The sequence below is a fragment of the Haliotis rufescens genome, unplaced genomic scaffold (genome assembly GCF_023055435.1).
Source record: "Haliotis rufescens isolate VD_foot unplaced genomic scaffold, xgHalRufe1.0.p SCAF_10, whole genome shotgun sequence".
Lineage (NCBI taxonomy): Eukaryota > Metazoa > Mollusca > Gastropoda > Lepetellida > Haliotidae > Haliotis > Haliotis rufescens.
In genome coordinates, this window is record NW_025963780.1 from 18,375,460 (window position 1) to 18,398,686 (window position 23,227).

Below are 23,227 nucleotides of genomic sequence, written 5' to 3' on the forward strand. Positions count from 1 at the left end.
GTCTAGTGGTTGAGCGTCTGCCCGGCCGAGTCATACCAAAAGATGTTCAAAGATAGTACTTGTTGTTACCCTGTATGGTGCTAAGGGGCTAAAACATGGACTGGTCGGAGTCAGTATATTGTGTCTGAGTAGAGTATTCATGTTAAACTGCGGCATGGTGTCTCAGTGGGCTAGCACTATAAAATCGGCTTTAGTCCGGACTAGTACAAGCAGACAGACACACGCACGCACGCACGCTGGCGTCGTTATATAAGTGCAATCATCTCGAACGCGACATTAAACCCATTTCACCTCACCTCTTATCGGGTGTTGTTTAGAAGAATCTATTTAAGAATGTTCTAACATAATCTGAACTTTAAGAAAGGGGCAATGTGGAGAGAGTCACAAGTAAACAGTTTCAAAAGTAGGCTTCGTTGCTACCATAGTGTTTAATCACAGATTCTACTTAGCCGTAGCGATTTTAATGCACTTAATTTTAACATACATTAACGTGATGGAAATTATCAAGTATAGGTTAATGTTTATGAGTTTAGCACGGGACAGACATCCATAAAAGAGCTAAAGCTGAAACTTTTAAATACCCGAATATCACAAGGCACATCTGAACCTAAGTCCAACTTGTTGCCTTGGAAACAAAAAATCTACAAATTAAAAATAGCATGCACATCAACATAAATGCCATCCGATATACTGAAGCGGACGTAAACTATCTCTGAAAGCCGCGTTTGTCATCCGGTTTCATGTATGTTTGATCATCCGGGTCGCAAATAAATATCTGGCTTCTCCTTTTAGAGAAAATAATTGTCATTGTCAGAATATTAAAATGATCGATCCCGTGTTTAGGTCGCAACTGATATTTCCAAAATTAAGCCTTTATTTTACTGCAAGCTTCTCACTTTTAGACCCGGCCCAGAGACCGGCTCTCCACACAGCCCCCTTTTGGCCCAATTGATCTGCATTAGAAATTAGTGAAACTTTTATTAATTGCTATAACAGATATGTTCACATAAATGAGATTTAGACTTTGTTCATTTAATGCATGTTTGACATTTGGTTGAAAATGTTCCGAAAAGACTGATGTTAGAGGTTTTCATGAAGCATTTACATTGGAATATGAGCAAGCCTTTGACCCTATCTGATTTACATTGGAGATTCAGAACCAAACAGTACAAATATATGGTTAAACAATCATGATGGTCACGGATTTGCTCAAAGTAAGATTTTCTCTTGAAGGCGGAAAATTCCCTTCTTTTCGTTCATTTTAGTCATGATGTAAGATAAAGCCCTTTTCTTGTAACCTCTGCCGTGATAGTACTGAAATATTGCTAAACCTGGCAGAAAAAAACATGCTTGCTCGGTCAGTCATTCTCTCACTCAAGTTTAAGAAAGAAAAACATATAATTGTCTCACTCACTCACTCATGATGGAATATAGATGTTTTCTATAGATGAATTCCGCGCCGTTTTGCTGAGGTGCCGTTTGAAACTGCACCAATTTCAACTCACTCTCGATCATCACACTGTGGTGGTATCACGTGATATCACATACACAATTGTTCAAAATGGCGTCGCTCTATCACGGATTTGTGCGGCGTGTTACCAGGTCGTTTCTTGACCGACACAAGTACCCACGACAGCATGCACAGTTCATGTCGTGTGAAGCAGTGTCTACAGGTCATTTTCTATTCAGTTCACGATAAGTGTGTGGTACTCAAAACGGATAAGTGATTTGTAACAAAACACTTCAGTTAACAGTTTTTGCCCAAACAAGACAAGATGTTGTCGAAACGGACCAGTTAAATATGAAAGGAAAATTCAAAATTGGCATATGTGTAGTCATTCGTGGTGCTCAACATTACCTGTTCCATTATGTTGCGATATTTTGGCCTTGCTTTGACCTTTGCACTTTGACCATGCTCAAAACGAATTTAAGTTTCTCGTCGTCTCCCCAGAAATGTATGGATCAGTGAAGTTGGAACTTCACGTGCTTGTTACCACTAAAGATCGCACCTGAATTGTTTCAAGAGTTTGGAAACCAGTTTTCGACGTAACCGCGACAACAGTCCTATTGAAAGTAGTATTTATGGCAATTAAACTGCCATTTGTATCCAAATGTAATGAATTCAACGTTTGGTAAGTAACTGCATGGTCATTTATTATAGGGGGGGGATTGGTCTTAGAACTATATCATATTGTACTGACAACCCCTCACTCCCCTATCATGTCTTAGAAAGATGGCACTTGTTGTTACCCTGCCTGGCAAGGACTGGTCAGTTCAGAGTCTGTATATTGTGTCTGTGTCTGAGATATCCATGTTAAACTGTCGCACGTACAGTTTCTCAGTGGGCTTATACTATAAAACTGGCATATGTCTGGACAAGTGCAAGCAGCCACACACATGAAGGGATGCGCAAATATAAAATAGATGCGAAGCCATAATGAATCAATTATTTGATTCTTGTCTCCATCCGCCTCACCACAATCATTTGACAACCACCCAAATCATGTCACCAGGCGTCTACAGACAAAGAAAATCACAACATGTTGCCTTTTACTTTACTGGGTGAAATATTCTGTATAATGCGTAGTTCTACCAAGCGTTCCTACTTTGTGCAGATCACATGATCTGTCAATACTTTATGTGCAGAGATGCCTGGAACAGTTTGTTTAAAGAAATATAATCATTTGAATAAAATGAATCCTGTCAAATATACTTTTTTTCCTTGAAAATCTAAGAATTAATTTATACTTATTTACTTAGGCTAAAAAAATAAATAGTCTTGGTTCTCAGGCACCGCCCGCATCATTATAAAGTTCGCTGCACGTTTCGTTTTTATTTCCAATTTTAAAAAAATATGAAAAAATCCTTAAATATTCCAAGCCCAAAGGTAGTCAAATACTGTATTCCAGTATTTTATTCATAAAGGAATACATTTATATAGGGATGCCCTTTCCTAGGTTGATTTTACAGAATTGCTTATTGATTACACAACTGTTCATTGGTTACATACTAGTTTGAACCCCCCCCCCCCCTCCCAAAAAAGACACCGCCCGCCCGCACTATATTTTCAAAAAACATTGCCTGAGAACCAATTCTTTTATTTTTTAAGCCTTATTTTCAATTTATGTATGTGACTTTTTTTGGTTCTGTCACCTTATTATCCTCCATGGTGAAGTATATATAAATTAAATGATAAAGTCTGGACCAGAAAATCAAGTTATTGATAATGAGCATGGAGCTAAGCAGTTAGGTTACAGTGACATGCATCAACCAAGTCTGTGAGTCTGATCACCTGATCCTGTTAGTCGCCTCTTAGGCATGCATGGGTTGCTGAAGAACAAGTTTAACCTGCATCTTCACGGGCGTCCCTGAAGTTAGGCTATGGCATACACGTACTGATCAATCCAGCTGTCCTTCCAACCTTTCAATGTGTACAAGTATTTTTAGGGAACAAGGATGAAATTTTGAAAATATTATTAATAGTGCTTAACATGCTTAACATGATTAAGTGATAAATATATTAATCAAGTTTGAAAATCATCAGAAATTAATACTTTACAGTGAAGGTCCTTGTTTGATCTTTTGGACATGTTTTCTTGGAAACCACTTTAAATACAAGGATGTAGGGCTGGGACGCGTCCAAATTTACTACCCAGATACCCACCACACCTACCCCTATTACCTGACCCTACCCAGGTACCCTATGTAGGTCTCAAGAGAGGTACAAAATGTCCAATTGGGAAACGTTTGACCGTACTCCTGTCAAAATGTATTTAGATACAGGTATAAAATGATCTGGTCATGCATACACTGAAGTTGACTGAAGTTTTATCTTTATGCAAACATATACATATATGTAAAGTCAGAGGGAATGTATTCATAGTCGGAGAGAAATGTGAACATTTGTCACTTATAGTATAACCATAGATAATTTTGGCCATTAAACTAAATAATCACGTGACTAACCACGGGTTCGGGTAGTCCTGTGGGTACCCGGGTCCTACTTAGTACAAACCCTCCCTGAGTCACCAGTCCCAGCCCTACAAGGATGACATTTTGCACTCGTCATAGAGGGATAAAATGGTGATTTAGTTTGAGAAACAACATCAAGAAAAAATATGTTCCAGCCCTTGTTACAGCCCTTGGTAGATATTTTACTGCCCTTGTTACAGCCCTTGTTGATATGTTACAGCCCTTGTTACAGCCCTTGCTATGTTACAACCCTTGATAGATATGTTACAGCCCTTGTTACAGCCCTTCTTAGATATGTTACAGCCCTTGTTACAGCCCTTGATAGATATTTATCTGCCCTTGATAGATATGTTACAGCCCTTGATAGATATGTTACAGCCCTTGATAGATGTTTTTCAGCCCTTGTTACAGCCCTTGATAGATATGTTACAGCCCTTGTTACAGCCCTTGATAGATATGTTACAGCCCTTGATAGATATTTATCTGCCCTTGATAGATATATTAAAGCCCTTGATAGATATGTTACAGCCCTTGATAGATGTTTTTCAGCCCTTGTTACAGCCCTTGATAGATATGTTACAGCCCTTGTTAGATATGTCACATCCCTTGATAGATATTTTACAGCCCTTGTTACAGCCCTTGATAGATATGTTACAGGCCTTGTTACAGCCCTTGTTATGTTACAGCCCTTGATAGATATTTTACAGCCCTTGTTATAGCCCTTGCTAGATATGTTACAGCCCTTGTTACAGCCCTTGCTATGTTACAACCCTTGATAGATATTTTACAGCCCTTGTTACAGCCCTTGTTAGATATGTTACAGCCCTTGTTAGATATGTTACAGCCCTTGATAGATATTTTACAGCCCTTGTTACAGCCCTTGATAGATATGTTACAGCCCTTGTTACAGCCCTTGATAGATATTTATCTGCCCTTGATAGATATGTTACAGCCCTTGATAGATATGTTACAGCCCTTGATAGATGTTTTTCAGCCCTTGTTACAGCCCTTGATAGATATGTTACAGCCCTTGTTACAGCCCTTGATAGATATGTTACAGCCCTTGATAGATATTTATCTGCCCTTGATAGATATATTAAAGCCCTTGATAGATATGTTACAGCCCTTGATAGATGTTTTTCAGCCCTTGTTACAGCCCTTGATAGATATGTTACAGCCCTTGTTAGATATGTCACATCCCTTGATAGATATTTTACAGCCCTTGTTACAGCCCTTGATAGATATGTTACAGGCCTTGTTACAGCCCTTGTTATGTTACAGCCCTTGATAGATATTTTACAGCCCTTGTTACAGCCCTTGATAGATATGTTACAGCCCTTGTTAGATATGTTACAGCCCTTGATAGATATTTTACAGCCCTTGTTACAGCCCTTGATAGATATTTTACAGCCCTTGAAAGATATGTTACAGGCCTTGTTACAGCCCTTGCTATGTTACAGCCCTTGATAGAAATGTTACAGCCCTTGTTACAGCCCTTGATAGATATGTGACAGCCCTTGTTACAGCCCTTGATAGATATGTGACAGCCCTTGTTACAGCCTTTGATAGATATTTTACAGCCCTTGATAGATATTTTACAGCCCTTGTTACAGCCCTTGATAGATATGTTACAGCCCTTGTTTCAGCCCTTGATAGATATTTTACAGCCCTTGTTACAGCTCTTGATAGATATGTTACAGCCCTTGTTACAGCCCTTGATAGATATTTTACAGCCCTTGTTACAGCCCTTGATAGATATGTTACAGCCCTTGATAGATATTTTTCTGCCCTTGATAGATATGTTACAGCCCTTGATAGATATGTTACAGCCCTTGTTACAGCCCTTGATAGATATGTTACAGCCCTTGTTACAGCCCTTGATAGATATGTTACAGCCCTTGATAGATATTTTACAGCCCTTGTTACAGCCCTTGATAGATATGTTACATCCCTTGTTACAGCCCTTGCTATGTTACAGCCCTTGATAGATATGTTACAGCCCTTGATAGATATGTTACAGCCCTTGTTATAGCTCTTGATAGATATGTTACAGCCCTTGATAGATATGTTACAGGCCTTGTTACAGCCCTTGATAGATATTTTACAGCCCTTGTTACAGCCCTTGATAGATATGTTACAGCCCTTGATAGATATGTTACAGCCCTTGTTACAGCCCTTGATAGATATTTTACAGCCCTTGTTACAGCCCTTGATAGATATGTTACAGCCCTTGATAGATATGTTACAGCCCTTGTTACAGCCCTTTATAGATATGTTACAGCCCTTGTTACAGCCCTTGATAGAAATTGTACAGCCCTTGTTACAGCCCTTGATAGATATGTTTCAGCCCTTGTTATAGCCCTTGATAGATATGTTACAGCCGTTGAAGGATATGTTACAACCCCTAATAGATATGTTACAGCCCTTGATAGATATGTTACAGCCCTTGTTACAGCCCTTGATAGATATTGTACAGCCCTTGTTACAGTCTTTGATAGATATGTTACAGCCCTTGTTACAGTCTTTGATAGATATGTTACAGCCCTTGTTACAGCCCTTGATAGATATTTTGGACAAGTACACAGAACCAATGGGGATACGTTTCTCTGAAACCACTACAGATGATGTTTTGAATACATCATTAATTATGTGATGAATATGTTGTCAAGTTTCATAAATGTTATTTATGGCCCTTGTTTTACATTTCGGGAGGTTTCTCATATGTGGGGTGGATTCTTTTCAAGAGCATTACCCAAAAACTGTTCAATAGATTTCTTGCAACTTTGTATGCACGTCAGGCAAGATCTGAACTGTTGCCTTTTGATGTCCTGGAATGTTTTGCATTTGTATCTTTTCTTTTCCCAGGGAACAAGTTCAGGAAATGGTAGGGTTTGATTGAGGTGCCAAACTTTTCATTATCTCTCCATGAAACTTTGCTAATGTATCCAGGAATTTTTCTACACCTGCTCAGAGGCTGATATTCAGCCCCACGTCTGAAGCAAATGTTCCAGATAGGAATTACAGGTCATGTCATTAAAGTGATATCTAATTGCTGACTTTGCAGTGTTGACTTTGCTTCACTGATACAGGACCAATAAACAAGAAGAGTATTTACTGTTAATTTACAATTTTGCATTGAATGTAATATTAAAATAACCCTGAAAAGAAAATATGGACTTTTATGAAAATCACAAATTTAAAAAAAAAACTCCCAGAAATCCTAGATAAATCAGTAAGGACTATGCCTATCATTTTCTCAGAAATCCACCATTATTTATATACAACTGTAGGCATGCAAGGATGAGTCTGTCTTCATCTTTTAGACTGTGATGGTTGTGAGTCTTTCCCTCATCAGTTCATAGAGCAGTAAAACGTTCAGGTTCCTAATATGTTTTGGATCTGTGTGTTAACAAACAGTGTTATAATTTACAGACCTGGTCAGAACTGAAAAACGAGGTGAGGTGTTCATGATAGGCCTCAATTCTCCCGGCAAGCGGAACGCTGTGAGTCCTGCGACAGCTGCAGAACTCCTGAAAGCGTTCCGGCAGTTTGAGGCCGAGGAAGGGGCCAAGGTGGCCGTGCTGTATGGGGAAGGTCAGTCCTTGAATCAAGAGTGGGTGAGTGAGTGAGTGAGTTGGCTAAATGCTCCATTGAACAGTAGTTCAGTTATATCATGGAATGTCAGTTTAGTTAAGAAATAAACGACTCGTGGGAGTTGTTATCATTCAATAAAACACTGCAGGGATAATAAACCATGAGGTCAAAGCCCCGAGTGGTTTATTCTCCCTGCAGTGTTTTATTGTACAATAAAAAACTCCCACTCCCACTCCCACCACTTATTTCTTATAGGAAATATCAACACTATGTACAGCCTCTTTAAGGATGTTGATAATATGTACAAGCTTTAAAAATATTTACCAAAATCTTGATAACGATGACTCCCTGAATAGAATCCAACCTTGGAAATGTTGGACATGTCCATTTCACGAACAGGTGGGTTAAGTTTGGTACATTAGCCAGCTACATCTATGGGGAACAACTTACTAGACACTTCACCTGGTCGTCCAATATATGATGTCATCAAGTTGCAAGCACATATTCCAATCACCAGAAACGACATGATAGAACAATGTTTTATCGTGAAGTAAACCATGCTTCATTCTTTATTGTTCTTTGTGATTATTATCACGTGACTATCTTATATTTATTGAAAAAGCCTGAAATGTCATCGTACATGTCGTAGTTTTGCACTTTAATGAATCAGATCATAAACTGAACCCATGATCGGCAGATCCTTGCAGAGCTAAGGGGTACAACTCTGCAGAGTGAAGTGTGATACCCTAGACCTGCATACCTTTTGAGAGTCAAAAGCACAATTTAAAGATTCATGTTTGAACCATGCTGAACTCTTTATCCTTAAAATCACACAAAGGCAGGGATAAAAAAAATATCAAGCAAAATGTTTTGTATTAAAATGTTACGAGTTATAGTCCGCACTGTGAACGTTCTGTTTGCTTTAAACATGATTTAATGAAAACATAAACAATGTTACCATGGTTACATTCCTTGAATGGTTTTGTCGAACCAGTACTGAGCATCAACTGATGAAAATATGCATCCAATAAGATATATTCAAATTATAATTAAAAGTATTTTGGATGAAAATTGTGTCAAATATGCAGGATTACATTTTGATGTTGAAGCTTGTTGTTGTTTTCATTTTGAGGTGGTGTGTTTTGTGCTGGGTTTGACCTGACCGCACTTGCAAAGATGGACACATCAATCAGTTCCCTGGTGAGAGAGCCTGTGCAGGACATAGCAGCACCGATGGTAAGTCTTGCAGTGATAACAGTCATGTTTTGTTCAGTTATTGAGAGCAGATTGCAAAACAGGCCTTGTCGATTCATCACTCTTGATGCATGGCAAATGTCTAGGGTCTAAGTGGCAACATATCCATTAAGTATTAATCAATATAACGATACAGCTCTATGCTAACAAAATGAAAAAAGACATTGATTTTCAATTTTCCTGTATCGAGTTAAAACATGTTCGTTTCAGTATTGCACAACAATCAGAGTCACTTCCATTTACCATTTTTCCTCCCTGACAGATTTCCTGAAACAATCTAGGGCGGCTAGATAGCTTTGTGGTTAACACATTTTCTCATTATGCCAAAGGCCCGAGTGAGTTTGATTTCCCAAAAGGGTTCAATGTCTGCATAATTTATCACACCTATATAGTTTGGGATCCCATGAAAAAATGACAGTTCTACTTTTTCAAATGAAAAAATATTCATTGACCATTTTTTAGTGACTGGTCATGTACTTAAGAGGCCGTGAAAAATGTTACATAAAATGAGGGGGGGCAGCAAAATATTCAATCTCATTCAAATCAGATTTTAGTTCTCGCTATCTGAGGACATCCCATCACGGGTCATGTCAAAACGACCTTTCATCCGACCAATCAAAGCGTCGCTTACCAGATCATGAAAGTGAGTCAGAATGTGTTTTCTAATCATGCAACCTCAAACACGTTGACATGGGGTATTCCGAACGACAGTTACGGCCTGTACGACTGATTCTGTCAACATTATCGTCTATCTGTCGTGGGATAAACGTTTGAACGGAGGAGGTGTTGCACAGTACGTGGGAAGGAATTTTGATCGAGAACTGTGTCAGCATATTTTTCAAGCGTAGTCTGAAATGGAAGTTGCCAAGTTGAAACGAGGGCTGTAAAGCTTGTGAAAGCTGCTTTCTAATTGGCTGATGTCGACTTCTTGTTAGTCGTTTCAGTGGTCGGTCAAAGTTCGGCAAAGGTCGTTCTGACGTGACCCATAATGGGATGTCCTCAGATCTTTGTTCAGCGGCAGGGAGAACTTAGATCTGATTTTAATGAGATTGCAAAACATTATACAGTCATAAGACCAATCTCTCTTCTCTCTCTCCACCCTGTTTATCGTAATCATGATAAAATGCACACATCTGCCCCATGCTACGAGGGCTGGCTGAAAAGTTCTAAGCCTAACTGTGGAAGACCTGTACCAAGTCGATGGTTTTCATTTATTTCTCCACATAGTCCCCTTCCAGGTTTACACACTTTTGCCAGCGATGCTGCAAGGCCTGGATGTCGGTCAAGAAGAAATTTTCTTCAGCCACCCTAAAAAAGTCATTCACAGCGGAAATGACATCATCATTACTAGGAAAATGGCGACCGGGTAGTTCCTTTTTCATTTTGGTAAACAGGTGGAAGTCTGACGGGGTCAAATCGTGTGAATAAGGGGGATGGTCAATGAGTTCGAAGCCACAATCATGGATCGCTGACATGGCAACCACCGATTTGTGAACAGGAGCATTGTCTTGGTGGAACAGGACTCCTTTAGTGAGCATTCCCCGTCGCTTAGCTTTGATGGCTTCACGCAACTGTCTCAGTAGGTCAGCATAATATCTTCCATTGATAGTCTGGCCTTTTTCAAGATAGTCAATCAGCAGAATACCCTTGGAATCCCAAAAGCCTGAAGCCATCACATTTCCAGCAGAAGGAACCAGGTTTTTAGGGGGCTGGTCATTCCGGATGCTTCCATTGTTTAGACTGAATTTTGGTTTCTGGTTGAAAGTGATGAATCCAGGTCTCATCCATGGTTACAAATCGGGCCAAAAAATCATCGGGATCTGCTTCAAAACGGCATAAATTGTCACGGGAATGTCAGGAATCTGACACGTTTCTGATCTGCTGTCAAGAGCTTTGGCACCCATCTTGCAGAAACTTTTGTCATTCCCAACTCGTTGGTGATAATGTGCTTAACCCTCTCATGAGAGATGCCCACAACACTGGCAATATGTCGAGTGGTCAATCGTCGATCAGCCATCACCATGTCATGCACCCGGGTAATGTTTTCTGGAATGGTTGCTGTTGAAGGCCTTCCTGGACGCGGGTCATCGTCAAGGCACTCTCTGCCACGCTTGAATTCCGCAGCCCACTTCTTTACAGTGGAAAAGGAAGGGGCATCATCCCCTAAAGTGGAGACCATGTCAGCATGTATCTGTGTTGGAGTTAACCCTTTCAGTTGCAGGTACTTGATGACTGCCCTATAGCCAGTTTTGTCCATTTCTAGTGATTTCAATGGGTAGGTTCAAAAGATGGTCTGGTACAAAGACAATAATAACTCTACAGTTGCAGTTCTTATGTCTATGATTCATTAAATGATTGTACTTGTTGGTGGAAAAAGTTTGTTTCAATCCTATTTAACCACTTAGGCTTAGAACTTTTCAGCCAGCCCTCTTCCATGACATACGGCCTAGGTTCATATGTGAAATTTCATTAGCTGAGCATGGGAGATTAGACAAAATGTAAGTTGGGCTTCAAACAAGGGGTTAAGGTCACAGACTGCAGTATGTCTCGACTATGACTTGATTCTCAAGTGAAATGTTGATGCCAGCTCTGTAGAATGTTATGTCCAATCACGGCCTGACTGAGCCCACCTAACTGATCTACCTACCAACACCAGACCACTACATACACAGCACTACACAAACAGATCACAGCCGGACTGAGCCCACCTAACTGATCTACCTACCAACACCAGACCTCTACACACACAGCACTATACAAACAGATCACGGCCGGACTGAGCCCACCTAACTGATCTACCTACCAACACCACACCACTACATACACAGCACTACACAAATAGATCATGGCCGGACTGAGCCCACTAACTGATCTACCTACCAACACCACACCTCTACATACACAGCACTACACAAACAGATCAATAATCTCTTTGTACAGGAATCAATTCCAATAATGAATTCAACCTGGTGCAAGGCATCAACAGTGTCCAACTCAGTACTGTATGTGGAAGAAGAGGGTCCAGATGGTGTGCCCTGTTTAGTGTAACGCTTCTGTGGTGGTCTTGTGGATAGAGCATCTGCATAAGTGGTGCGATCCCCGGTCGTGTCATACCAAGAGACATTTAAAGTGGTACTTGTTGTTACCCACTCGGCATATTATGGGGATAAAACAATGACTGGTCAGCTCGAAGTCTGTATACTGTGTCTGAGTCGGGTATCCATGTTAAACTGTGGCATGGTATCTCAGTGGGCTGGCACTACTGGCATAATTCCGGACTAGTACAAGTAGCTACATACACATGCATTCATTCATTTATGCATGCATGCATCTCAGCTTAGGTCAGCTTAGGTCAGCTCAGGTCAGCTCACCTCACCTCACCTCACCTCACCTCACCTCACCTCACCTCACCTCACCTCACCTCACCTCACCTCACCTCACCTCACCTCACCTCACCCCACCCCACCCCACCCCACCCCACCCCACCCCACCCCACCCCACCCCATCCCACCCAACCCAACCCCACCCCACCCCACCCCACCCCACCCAACCCAACCCAACCCAACCCAACACGAAAATAGATAAATCTGGGCAAGTCTGTACAGGTGGATACTATGGCTGGGACGGGTAGCTTGGGTACTCGGTTCGGGTGGGTCCTGCGTAGGACCCGGGTGCCTACAGGACTACCCGGACCCGTGGTTAGTCACGTGATACATGGTTAAATGACAATAACAATAAAATTCCATGGTTACACTAGTAAAAGTCGCTAATGTTTGCATGTCTTTCTGACTATGCACACATTCCTTCTGACTTGTATATGTTTGAGTAAAGACAAAGGTTCAGTCAACTGCAGTGTATGCACGATCAGATTGTTTTATATTATATCTAAACACTTTTTGCCAGGGCTCCGGTAAACCAATTCCCAACTGAACATTTTGTACCTATCTCTTGAGATCTACAGTGGGTACCCAGGTAGGGTCGGGTAATAGGGGGTCGGGTACCCGGGTAATAAATTTGGACTCATCCCAGCCCTAGTGGATACGTTTGTCATGTCAATGAGGTCACCATGGTCAAGCTAGAGTCAGTGCAGGATATGATAAGTGGTCAGTCCCCAGTCATGTCCTGGACTTACCTGTATAAAATGGAAGTCTGCTGATAACAAACTTTATGGCCTTACTCCAAATCTAATTTGTTGTCAGGTGAAAAGTAAACTCTAGTCTTGACCGATGGCCGGCCACATGGGTGACTATAACCTCCGGAGATAAAAGGGATCAATACAAGGCATGCTGGGGCTGGGAGTGTTTCCAAGATCTAGGCAAATATTTGTCTTGTGAGCCATATTCTGTGTGTTTGTTCTCTGGACACTAACTTTGATAAGCAGGCATAAAATCGATCCAAAAGACACACTTTATTGATGACAGACTTCTCATAACCATTTAGCTTGGGTCAGTCATAATATTAATAAAAATTAATTTGTGAAGTTCTGTATATTTATTTAGCATGCAGTTTGTTGGATTGGTTGTTTTAATTGGTGAAAGTATATGATAATTCTGAATAAAGTGCAGGATGGTTGGGACTTTCACAGTAACATATATATGTCAGAAAATGCTTTCTTCTCTGTATGAGAGGTTTGCAGTGGCTGATCAGCTATTGTTAACAAAGTTAAAGGGTACTGGACTTTGTACGACTTGTATTTAGCTGTCATTTTTCCCTTTCTCATCCATCAATTGTGAAGAGGTTGGACAAACAATACTAAGAATAAACTAAATTTTCATACTTTTTTAATGGTTGATTTTGGCTCAGGTTTGTTGAATCCGTAAACCAAAAATTAAAGTTTGACGTTATACAATGACACAGGTGCAGTTCATTAGGCAAGTCAGTATATAGAAAGTCATACAAAGGTCACATGAAGATGCAGGTAGAACTGTTTGTTTGTTTGCAATATTCAGCAATATTCCAGCTATATGACAGTGGTCTGTAAATAATCAAGTATGGACCAGACAATCCAGTGATTGATATCATGCGCATCGACCCACGTAAATGGTATACAATGACATGCATCAATTAACCAAGTCACCAAGCCTGAACACCCGATACCGTTAGTCGACTCATACAACAATCATATTTGCCTTTCCAGCAATCATGGATTGCTGAAGACCTATTCTAACCTGGATCTTCATGGGTCAGGTAGAAGAGTACTAGTGGTCTAAACTCTACAGTTCACCATGTGGAGTTGTGTCCCTTAGCACTGCCAGGATCCGCATATAGTGGTTTCAAATCACTGATTTGCAGTTATTATTATCTCACTTACTCTCTCTGACATTGAAACAAAATCAAGTTAATTTAGAATATATTGTAAATTAAGGGTTCAGTGTGAAACCGTGAAGGAAATGTAACCATTTTGTATTCATCATAACACATTCATTGTTATGATTGTTGTAGATAAAGAATCATTGAAATTTAGTTACATGTCCCATATTTGTGAATAAATGCAGAAAATATTTGATTATCTATGCTAACTGCAACTTACTTCGGGTGTCTGTTTTTGTTGACATTTTAATACATACGCAGGTGAGCTACAGGACTGGCCTTGTGACAGGTTATGAAATACTTTGCGAAATAACTAAAATACTTCTTGAAATGACTTTTAACCTTCACTGTTGCAGTTAAATTTGATAGTGAGGGCATGTTTCAGCAGTTTTACAGCCTGTATGTTTTGATACTTTTCACCCAGGTGAGCTACAGAACTGGTGCACTATTTTGACCACTAGTTTGAATCCCTGAGGAGCCATGATTTTAAGTTCTTCATTTGTCATCACCAATCCCATGATCATGGGTTTCACCAGTGGGATAAGTGTCTAGGAGCTGCATCACTCTTGATATTTCCCTCCACACCAAGCAGACATGCTGAAATACTTTATGAAATAACTGAAATACTTTTCAAAATGACTTCACTGTTGCAATTAAATTTGATAGTGAGGGCATGTTTCAGCAGTTTTACGGACTTTTGTTCTGATATTTTTCAGGGTCCGTCTCGGATGTTTCCCAGCAAACCAGTGATAGCAGCTGTGGAAGGGTATGCTGTCGCTGGCGGTCTTGAGCTGGCGTGCTTGTGTGATCTCCGAGTTGTAGACGAATCGGCAATCATGGGCGTTTTCTGTCGGCGATTTGGTAAACTGCATTTTCATTAAATATACTCATGAGACTTACATCAACACTTTCTCTGTTCATATTCTTGTTGTCATATTTTCAGTTTGTTATGGGATTGAGTTGGGCTGAAGACAGACCCACATAGGTGTACGTTTTTCAGAATTCTTTTAAGCTCACCTGAACTTTCAGGGACTGTGAAGCTGCAACTTGACATGGATTGTCCTAGTCCATGGCCTCCAAACACTGCTTGTCAAGTTCCAACAGTTCAAAATCCGACATTGCAGACATATTGAAAATGATCAGTTAATAACATTTCATATGTAGTGTGTGGTATATGAAATACATATGACATGATTTTGGCATATTTAGGTTATTTACGTTGCTATGAACCTGTGTCCTGCATACAACACATATTTATCAAACTTTACTGCATTTGTAATTTCTCCTCTTGGTCTTTTGGTTCATGAAGATGAACTCTTTTTGTAAATGAATCTATCAAAAAATATTTTAAATAGCATATATTTGGACTTATCATATCTCACACGATGCATTTCTGCCTTCTTCTTTCGATCGTTATGTTGAAACATGTTTGAAACATGTTTCCATCTTCCTCTGCCAAGAAGAAGATGTTCCCGCCAAAACTAAGCTGTCGACTGTCACTTGCACGCCTGTTACTACGCCAAGGTTTTCTCAACCTACAACTACATACATATGTACAGTTTTGGCAATAGACAGTACCTCCACTACAAGTGTGACAACTGCTACCAACCCTCCCAGCATTCCCCCTCCCTCAGCTGAGAGAAGTCTGTCACCCCCTGCTCCCCCATGAGATGATTTCATACTTGCTGAAGAGGTCGTCCTATCACGGACCAGTCTCTCCCCAGACACTTCCTGTAGCATCGACCCCGGTAGACTTCTGATGCCTTGTCTTCGCCCTCCCCTTCACCTACACTAAGGAAAAGTCGAGATAGATCACGCCACTATGATCAGGCCCTTACCTGCTCACCGCTTCTTCAGGCACATGATGTCTCAGTATTGGATTGATGATCCTCTAGTGGATATTGTCGATTATTCCTCTTTTCCTCTTGGCATGCTTCAGTTACGCAGGCATGATTGATAGCTTTGACAAAGCGTTTAAGGAGATGCCAAGCTGGCTCACCCTTTTGTCCGTTGGAGATAGTGGTGTGATCGGTCTTGTAGAACTGATTGCCTGGAGACCTATTCCAGATTGGTTATAAGTCATATGCTGAATAGGTCTCTGTTCAAAGCTACGCAGTTGCTTGTGTAACAATGTCCTACGTGAAAACACATAACCTGTCATACCCGATTTCATGATGCTACGTCCAACTAGTGTAAAGTGGTCACATCACCTTGTCTTTACTACATCGGGCAGTGTTATAGATTCTCTATTTGTGTCACTGTTTAGCACCAGCTTCCTCCTGTATGTCTAACAGTTGTAGGTAGCCTAGCGGCTAAAGCGTTCGCTCGTCACTCCGAAGACCCGGGTTTGATTCCCAACATGGGTGCAATGTGTGAAGCCCATTTCTGGTGTCCCCCCCCGTGATATTGCTGGAATATTGCTAAAAGCAGTGTAAAACCAAACTCACTCACTCACTCACAGTTGTAGTCTACTAAAGGCTAGGGTATCTGCACCCAACCGTCCAACCATGGGTTAAATGCATAGAAAGGAGAAGTTTAGAAAAATTGTAAATTTTTCATCAAGTTGTATATTTATAAACTGATCCTATCTCTCACACTACATGCCCACCTGACCATCACCTCATCACAGCTCCTCTAGCCTGTCAGTTCTAAGCAAGAGTGTGATGTGGCAGGGGTAGTCAGGTGATCAAGTTGTGAAAAGTCACACTACAGGATTACAGTGCGTGACCCATTTGTTTGGGTGGTGACCATGGTGATGCTGGGATGTGTTTGGGTGAAATGTTTTTAGAAGCTGGAAACTTTGTTCAAGCCCATTTCCACATGAGGATCAAAAGCAGAAGGAAGAAATGCATAGTGTGAGACAGGATCAGTTTAAAAATTTACAATTCAGTGTTATATCATGGGATAACATTTATACTAAGTTATCTTATAATAATTAGATCTACATCAAGTGCTTTTATGAGTTATCATGGTGTAATATTTATACATCATTTCATATAATTATAGTTTAGCAAGTAATAATTATCATTAGGTAAAATGCATATATAAAATATCAGTAGTTTCAGTTAAAGCTTTTTTTAGATGGTTGCTAGCCTAAGGTATCAAGATCCCATCTCCCAGACAAAGGATATTTATTTAAGTATATCTGTCATCACCTACCGGGGTATATTAGAATAACATTACTTCAATTAAGACTCATTAAGGATTAGCCCCCATACAAGCTCGTCTATAGGGCATTAAGGATTAGCCCCCACACAAGCTCATCTGTAGTGACACCCTAATCTCTTTCAAAGCATCCAGTAAATATGTCAACAAGATTAGTGCCAGTCCAACAGGATAAACAGGATTTAGTATTCCCCTCTGTCTAGCCATCCATTTAGCTTAGGACACAACCAATCGTGTATCAACCAATCACATTCCTTTCTATTGTTTAAATTTTTGTTAAATACATACTGTAGGCAGGTTTTAAGCAGAGAAGGGGTTTGACTCTCTTACCAAGCAGACCTCTCTCCCACAGCCCAGAGTGTGTACCGACTCTCTGTGGCACCCTCAGTTATTATCTAAGTATATTGTAAATTGTTAATTGTTCTTGTAAATAAAATTGTGATTAGTCTCCTGTGACTCTGGCTCTTTGCTGACTAATTCCCCAAGAAAACCAGCACGTCATTTGGAAGGTACTGTTCACCCAGAACAGTTCCATGATAATTTGGCGGAGAATCATCGTTTTCGGAACCACGGAGTCCAGGAACTTACTACAACCAGCTACAAGAACCCATTGGAGGACATGTCCAACCGTGATCATCTGATGGAATAACAAGCAAGCTGCATCTACCTCTGACCTCAACACTGGATTAAAGACAACCAACTCCTCCAAAGACACCAACAAAGAAAGAAAAAGTCTTCAAATATTGTAAGTAAAACATTGTTGATTACTTGTCTTCCTTTAATTTAGTACGGTACATACTAATAGGTGTCATGGCAAATATGGAGTCTGGAATGGAAAGTAACCTTGAAAGTGAAATTCCAACAGTGTCTTTAGTTACGCCCCTTGCCAACAGTGTAATTCAGGCAAAATTTGGCACAAAAACAACAAATTGTTTAGTAGATACAGGGGCATCCATTTCTTGTATTTCGTCTGCTTTTCTTAGCACAGCTTTTGAAAACCTTACTCTTGGAAACTCACCCTTTCCACAGGTTAAAGGTGTTGGCGGCGAATTGCATAAAGTGTTAGGTTCAGTTGTGTTAGATTTTGTCATTGAGGATCAGGAATTTTCTCAAAGATTCCACATTCTGCCTACACTTCCAGAGGCAGTGATACTAGGTGAAAACTTCCTTGATGACAATGATGCAGTCTTAGATTATAGCTGTCATTCCTTGATACTTAACAACAGCACCTCAGACAGGCAATATATCAATTTCATAGCCAATTCAGTACAAGAGATTAGTGGATTAGCAAAAACAATAGATCAGATTTACATCCCCCCTCAGAGTGAAATTCATTTCAAGGTTAGACTATCAGAGACCAAAGAGGACTCCCTCATCCTCATTGAACCCATTGCTTCCCTCACTGCTCATTCTGAAGTAGCAGGTGGTAGAACTCTTTCCAAAGTGAAAAGCAAAACTGCTACATTTAGGCTTATGAATCCCTCCCAAGAAGAAAAGGTTCTTGACAAGGGTACAGTTGTAGGCAAATTTAGTTACATTGACCAAGACTCTGTTTATGAAATCGACTCTGACCAACCATTCATCAGTACCGTTCACACCACTGAGAAGAGAGACAATGACACCAGGGATTATGTTAAAATTGCACAAGAATTAGGATTTGATTTGACCAATACACAACTGACTCCAGACCAACGACACAGACTACTTAGATTTTTGGGACAAAATAGAAACATGTTTTCAACGAGTCTTGCAGATTTAGGAAAGACTGACATGCACCAACATATCATTGACACTGGCGACCACCCACCCGTTAAGTGTAGACCATATCGCCAATCTCCTCATCTCCAAAAAGTCACTGAAGAGCTTATAGATGATTTTCTGAAGTATGATTTGATCGAGGAGTCTACTTCTATGTATTCAGCTCCCATTATCCTAGTCAAGAAACGTGATAGCTCATATAGATTTGTTTGTGACTACAGAAAGTTGAATTCTGTCACTTTACCAATGTCTTGGCCTCTTCCTGTTTTTGATGATGTTGTTGATAACATCGCCAATGCACATGCTAAGATCTTCTCAACTTTAGACCTTGCTAATGGCTTCTTCCAAGTGCCATTACATGAAGATTCAAAGCATAAAACTGCTTTCGTCACGCATCAAGGCCTTTATCAATTCAAACGATTGCCCCAAGGTTTGACAAATTCTCCACTTTGTTTTCAACAGCTCATGAGCAAAGTGCTACGAAAATTGCTTTTTAAGGTTGCGCTGATCTACATTGATGATTTGATAATTTACAGCAAAAACTTTGAAGAACATCTCCAACATTTGGAGCAAGTATTTTACTATCTGAAACAGGCAAAATTAACACTAAAGCCATCCAAATGCAATTTTGCAACGGACAAAGTTTCTTTTCTGGGTCATGTTTTATCATGTGGAGGTGTTCAAGTTGATGACAAAAAGATTGAAGCAATTAGAACCTTTCCAGTGCCCAAGTCACAAAAGCAGATTCGCTCCTTCTTAGGTCTCACAAACTTCTACAGGAAGTATGTGAAAAATTACGCTCACATAGCGCTTCCACTGAATGCCTTGCTAAAGAAGCATTCGGAGGCAGAACTAGGAAAAAAACCAAAGTTCCAATGGTCACTTGAGTGTGATCAGGCATTCAACACACTAAAACATGCTATGAGTAATACACCTGTTCTGGCGTATCCAAATTTTGACAAAGAATTTCTTCTTGCAACTGATGCCAGTGATATGAGCATAGGTTTTGTTTTGAGTCAAAAAGATGAGAAAAATAATGAACATCCAATAGCTTTTGGTGGTAGAGCTCTTCATGGCAGCGAAAAGAACTGGAGCATTACAGAAAAGGAAGGCTTAGCTCTAGTTGAAGCCATTAGATCCTTTCGTCCATACCTTGCAAATTCCAAATTCACAGTCTACACTGATCATATAGCATTGAAGTGGCTGAAATCCATCAAGGATGCCACAGGTAGGTTAGGACGATGGTCTTTGGAACTTTCTACCTACACTTTTGACATTGTTCACCGCAGCGGCAAAGCCAATGGGAATGCCGATGCTCTCTCACGTAGGGAATATGAGGAAAATATTAACTGTAATGATCAGACAGAAGAAGATGCTGAGAAAACAGTCTTCTCAGTAACTTCAACTCAGCAAAGCAAATCAACTAGCAATACAATCTTGCCAAACACCCATTCATCCACACAGGTCACACAGACAACTCAGACTGAGGATATTTGCACACCTATTGTCAATCACTTAGGATCAGACACACAGACAACACATTGGTCAGTCACCTTTGAATATGAAGAGGATTATCAGTCAGTACCAGTTAATGTTGTTGCAGCCTTACATGCTACAAATGCTGATGTTACCCAAGACACATTGGTTGAAGTAAGTATAAAAGAACATCCAAATTTACGTCACCTACAAAGGATTTGTCCAGATTTCATCCAAATCTTTGACTACAAAGAGGATGATGTCCTTCCACAAAATGAAAAGGATCGTCAAAAGATTCTTATCGAAGCCAATACTTTTGAAATTGATGAAGGCATCCTATACAGATTCGTTCCACAAAGACAGAAAGGCCAAGCAGACAAGTTCATTAAACAGCTGGCAGTCCCAAGAACCCTCAGAAATCAAGTCCTGCAATCCTATCATGACTCAGAGTTTGGCGGTTGCCACCATGGGAAAGAAAGGATGCACAACACCATGAGACCTAAGTACTACTGGCCCAAAATGTACAGCGATATTGCTACTTATGTCCAGACATGTGAGGTATGTCAACAGACCAAGAGGCACTACCATGGCAAGAAGGCACCACTTCGTCCACTTCCTGTAGAAGAGGTCTTCACCCGATGGCACGTTGACATTCTCGGTCCCCTGCCAACAACACCAGATAAGTACAAATACATTTTGGTCATCACAGATGCATCATCTAGATGGTGTGAAGCCTTTCCACTTCGTACCCAAGAAGCCAAAGAAGTAGCAGATGTTCTAGTCAGAGAAATATTTTGTCGGTATGGCGCTCCAAGGACCTTAATTTCAGACAGAGGTCAGAACTTCATGTCCAAACTTATCAAAGCAATTTGTGAACTTTTGGCAATTAAATTTACCCATACCAGTCCATACCATCCTCAAACTAACAGCTGTGTAGAAAGGCTCAACTCTTATATCAATCAATCACTAAGAGCCTACTGTAACAAGTCTCAAAATGATTGGCCCCGTTTCATTCCTGGCATCATGATGGCCTATCGGATGGCTCCAAATTCATCAACTCAAAAATCCCCATATGTTATGCTTTTCGGCCGGGAAATGAGAGCTCCACAAGATGTAGCATTAATTCCAAAAGAAAATTTAGGCCACAATAACAAAAGTTATCTTTCCAATTTGCTTGAGGAGCTTGAAATCACTAGAACAATCGCAGCTGAAAACACTGCTCGGGCTAAGGAGGTGTATTCAGAACAATATAATAGAAAGGCTAAAGAACCAGAATTCGCCCCAGGTCAAAGAGTTTGGCTTTACTGTCAAAAAGTTGAAAAAGGCCTTTCCAACAAATTAACCAAAAAGTGGTATGGTAGCTATTATATCATCCATACAGGTCCAAATTATACCTACAAACTGCGCCGAAGTTCTGACGACAAAATACACAAACCACTGGTCCATGCCAACCGTCTGAAGCCATATTTTGATCCTGCTGATCGTCCACAGTATCCTCCAGAACCATACCTCAATAACCCCAGTGACATAGATTCAGGAGTCATGGATGACAACGAGGAACCAGTCAATGATACTCAGTTTGACAGCAACAATTCCCCATCAACAAGTTCAACTTACCAGGCTACTGATCAAACACCTCCACAACAGAAAGGTAAGAAGGTCAATTCCAAAACAAAGGCAGGTACTTCCAGCAACAAGAGTCAGAAGCAAAAGACCCCAACAAAGAAGAAAATCCCTGCTTCAAGTACAACAGAAAAACCTACCAGTCCCACGGCAACAATGAAGGAAAATCATGCCACACCAGGTCCTAGTGCTCCAACCAAGGTAAATGAAAAGGTAAATAAAGGGAAAAGAGGAGTGAATAGTAAGCACCACCAGCCCAAATCCAGAAAACAACCCGACGACAGCCAGGTACAACCTCCAAGTCCAACATCAGGTAATCAAACCAAGGATATCTCTCAGGTCTTCAATCCAGAGGACATCCACTCAATTGTTAGTTCCAAGAGAGCAAATGGCAAAATCTACTACAGAGTGAAATGGAAGGATCCAGAAAGAGGAAACACATGGGAGTATGGCAGCAGCATTCCAGACTCCATTCGGAGAGAATTTCACCTCAAAAGAAGTATGTCAGGAAAACGACGAAAACGTCCACTGAAGAATCATAAGTTTTTTCGACCAAAAGGCATCAGACAATAAATCAGTCAATGTTCTGTCAGGGAATACAATGTCAGGAAATGTCGAGCAAGACAACACCAAACCATGCATAGAATTAGACGTCAAACCATATCCGTTTATTCCAAAACGCCTACGAAGAGTAGAACATAAAATAGAAAGAGTTATGGGCATTGAAATTATTCAAGGAGACTGCTTTGTCAAGGTCTTATATAAAGATAATCCTGATCAATTCACATGCTATTTTGAAAGTGTTCCTCCCCACCTCATACAGCGCTACCTTGATGATAGCTGGCAGGATCTCCGTAATTGGTCCTGTCTAGAAGATAATCCTCGATATGATCCAGAGGAAGCACCATATTATAAATCCAAAAGGGTTATTTTTCCAGATAAAGACTTTGGAAACATCAACACCTTTTTCTACAGTATTTCACTCACAGACCGTAGTCACACGGAACCATACCAGGATCAACTCGCCATATATATCGACAGCTGCCAATTGAACATATTCTTAATCAAAATACAA

At 40.4% G+C, this 23,227-nt stretch overlaps 1 protein-coding gene across 1 annotated transcript in view; it reads left to right on the forward strand.

Moving 5' to 3' along the window:
* Window positions 1–1,550: 1,550 nt before the first annotated feature.
* Window positions 1,551–23,227, forward strand: part of LOC124110731 (probable enoyl-CoA hydratase 1, peroxisomal) — a 28,902-nt gene continuing 7,225 nt past the window's right edge. Inside the window, exons 1-4 of the mRNA XM_046470096.2 lie at window positions 1,551–1,673; window positions 7,405–7,566; window positions 8,699–8,802; window positions 14,847–14,991. Coding sequence (XP_046326052.2) covers window positions 1,562–1,673; window positions 7,405–7,566; window positions 8,699–8,802; window positions 14,847–14,991 — 523 coding nt within the window. The 5' untranslated portion in view covers window positions 1,551–1,561. The remainder of the gene's footprint in view (window positions 1,674–7,404; window positions 7,567–8,698; window positions 8,803–14,846; window positions 14,992–23,227) is intronic.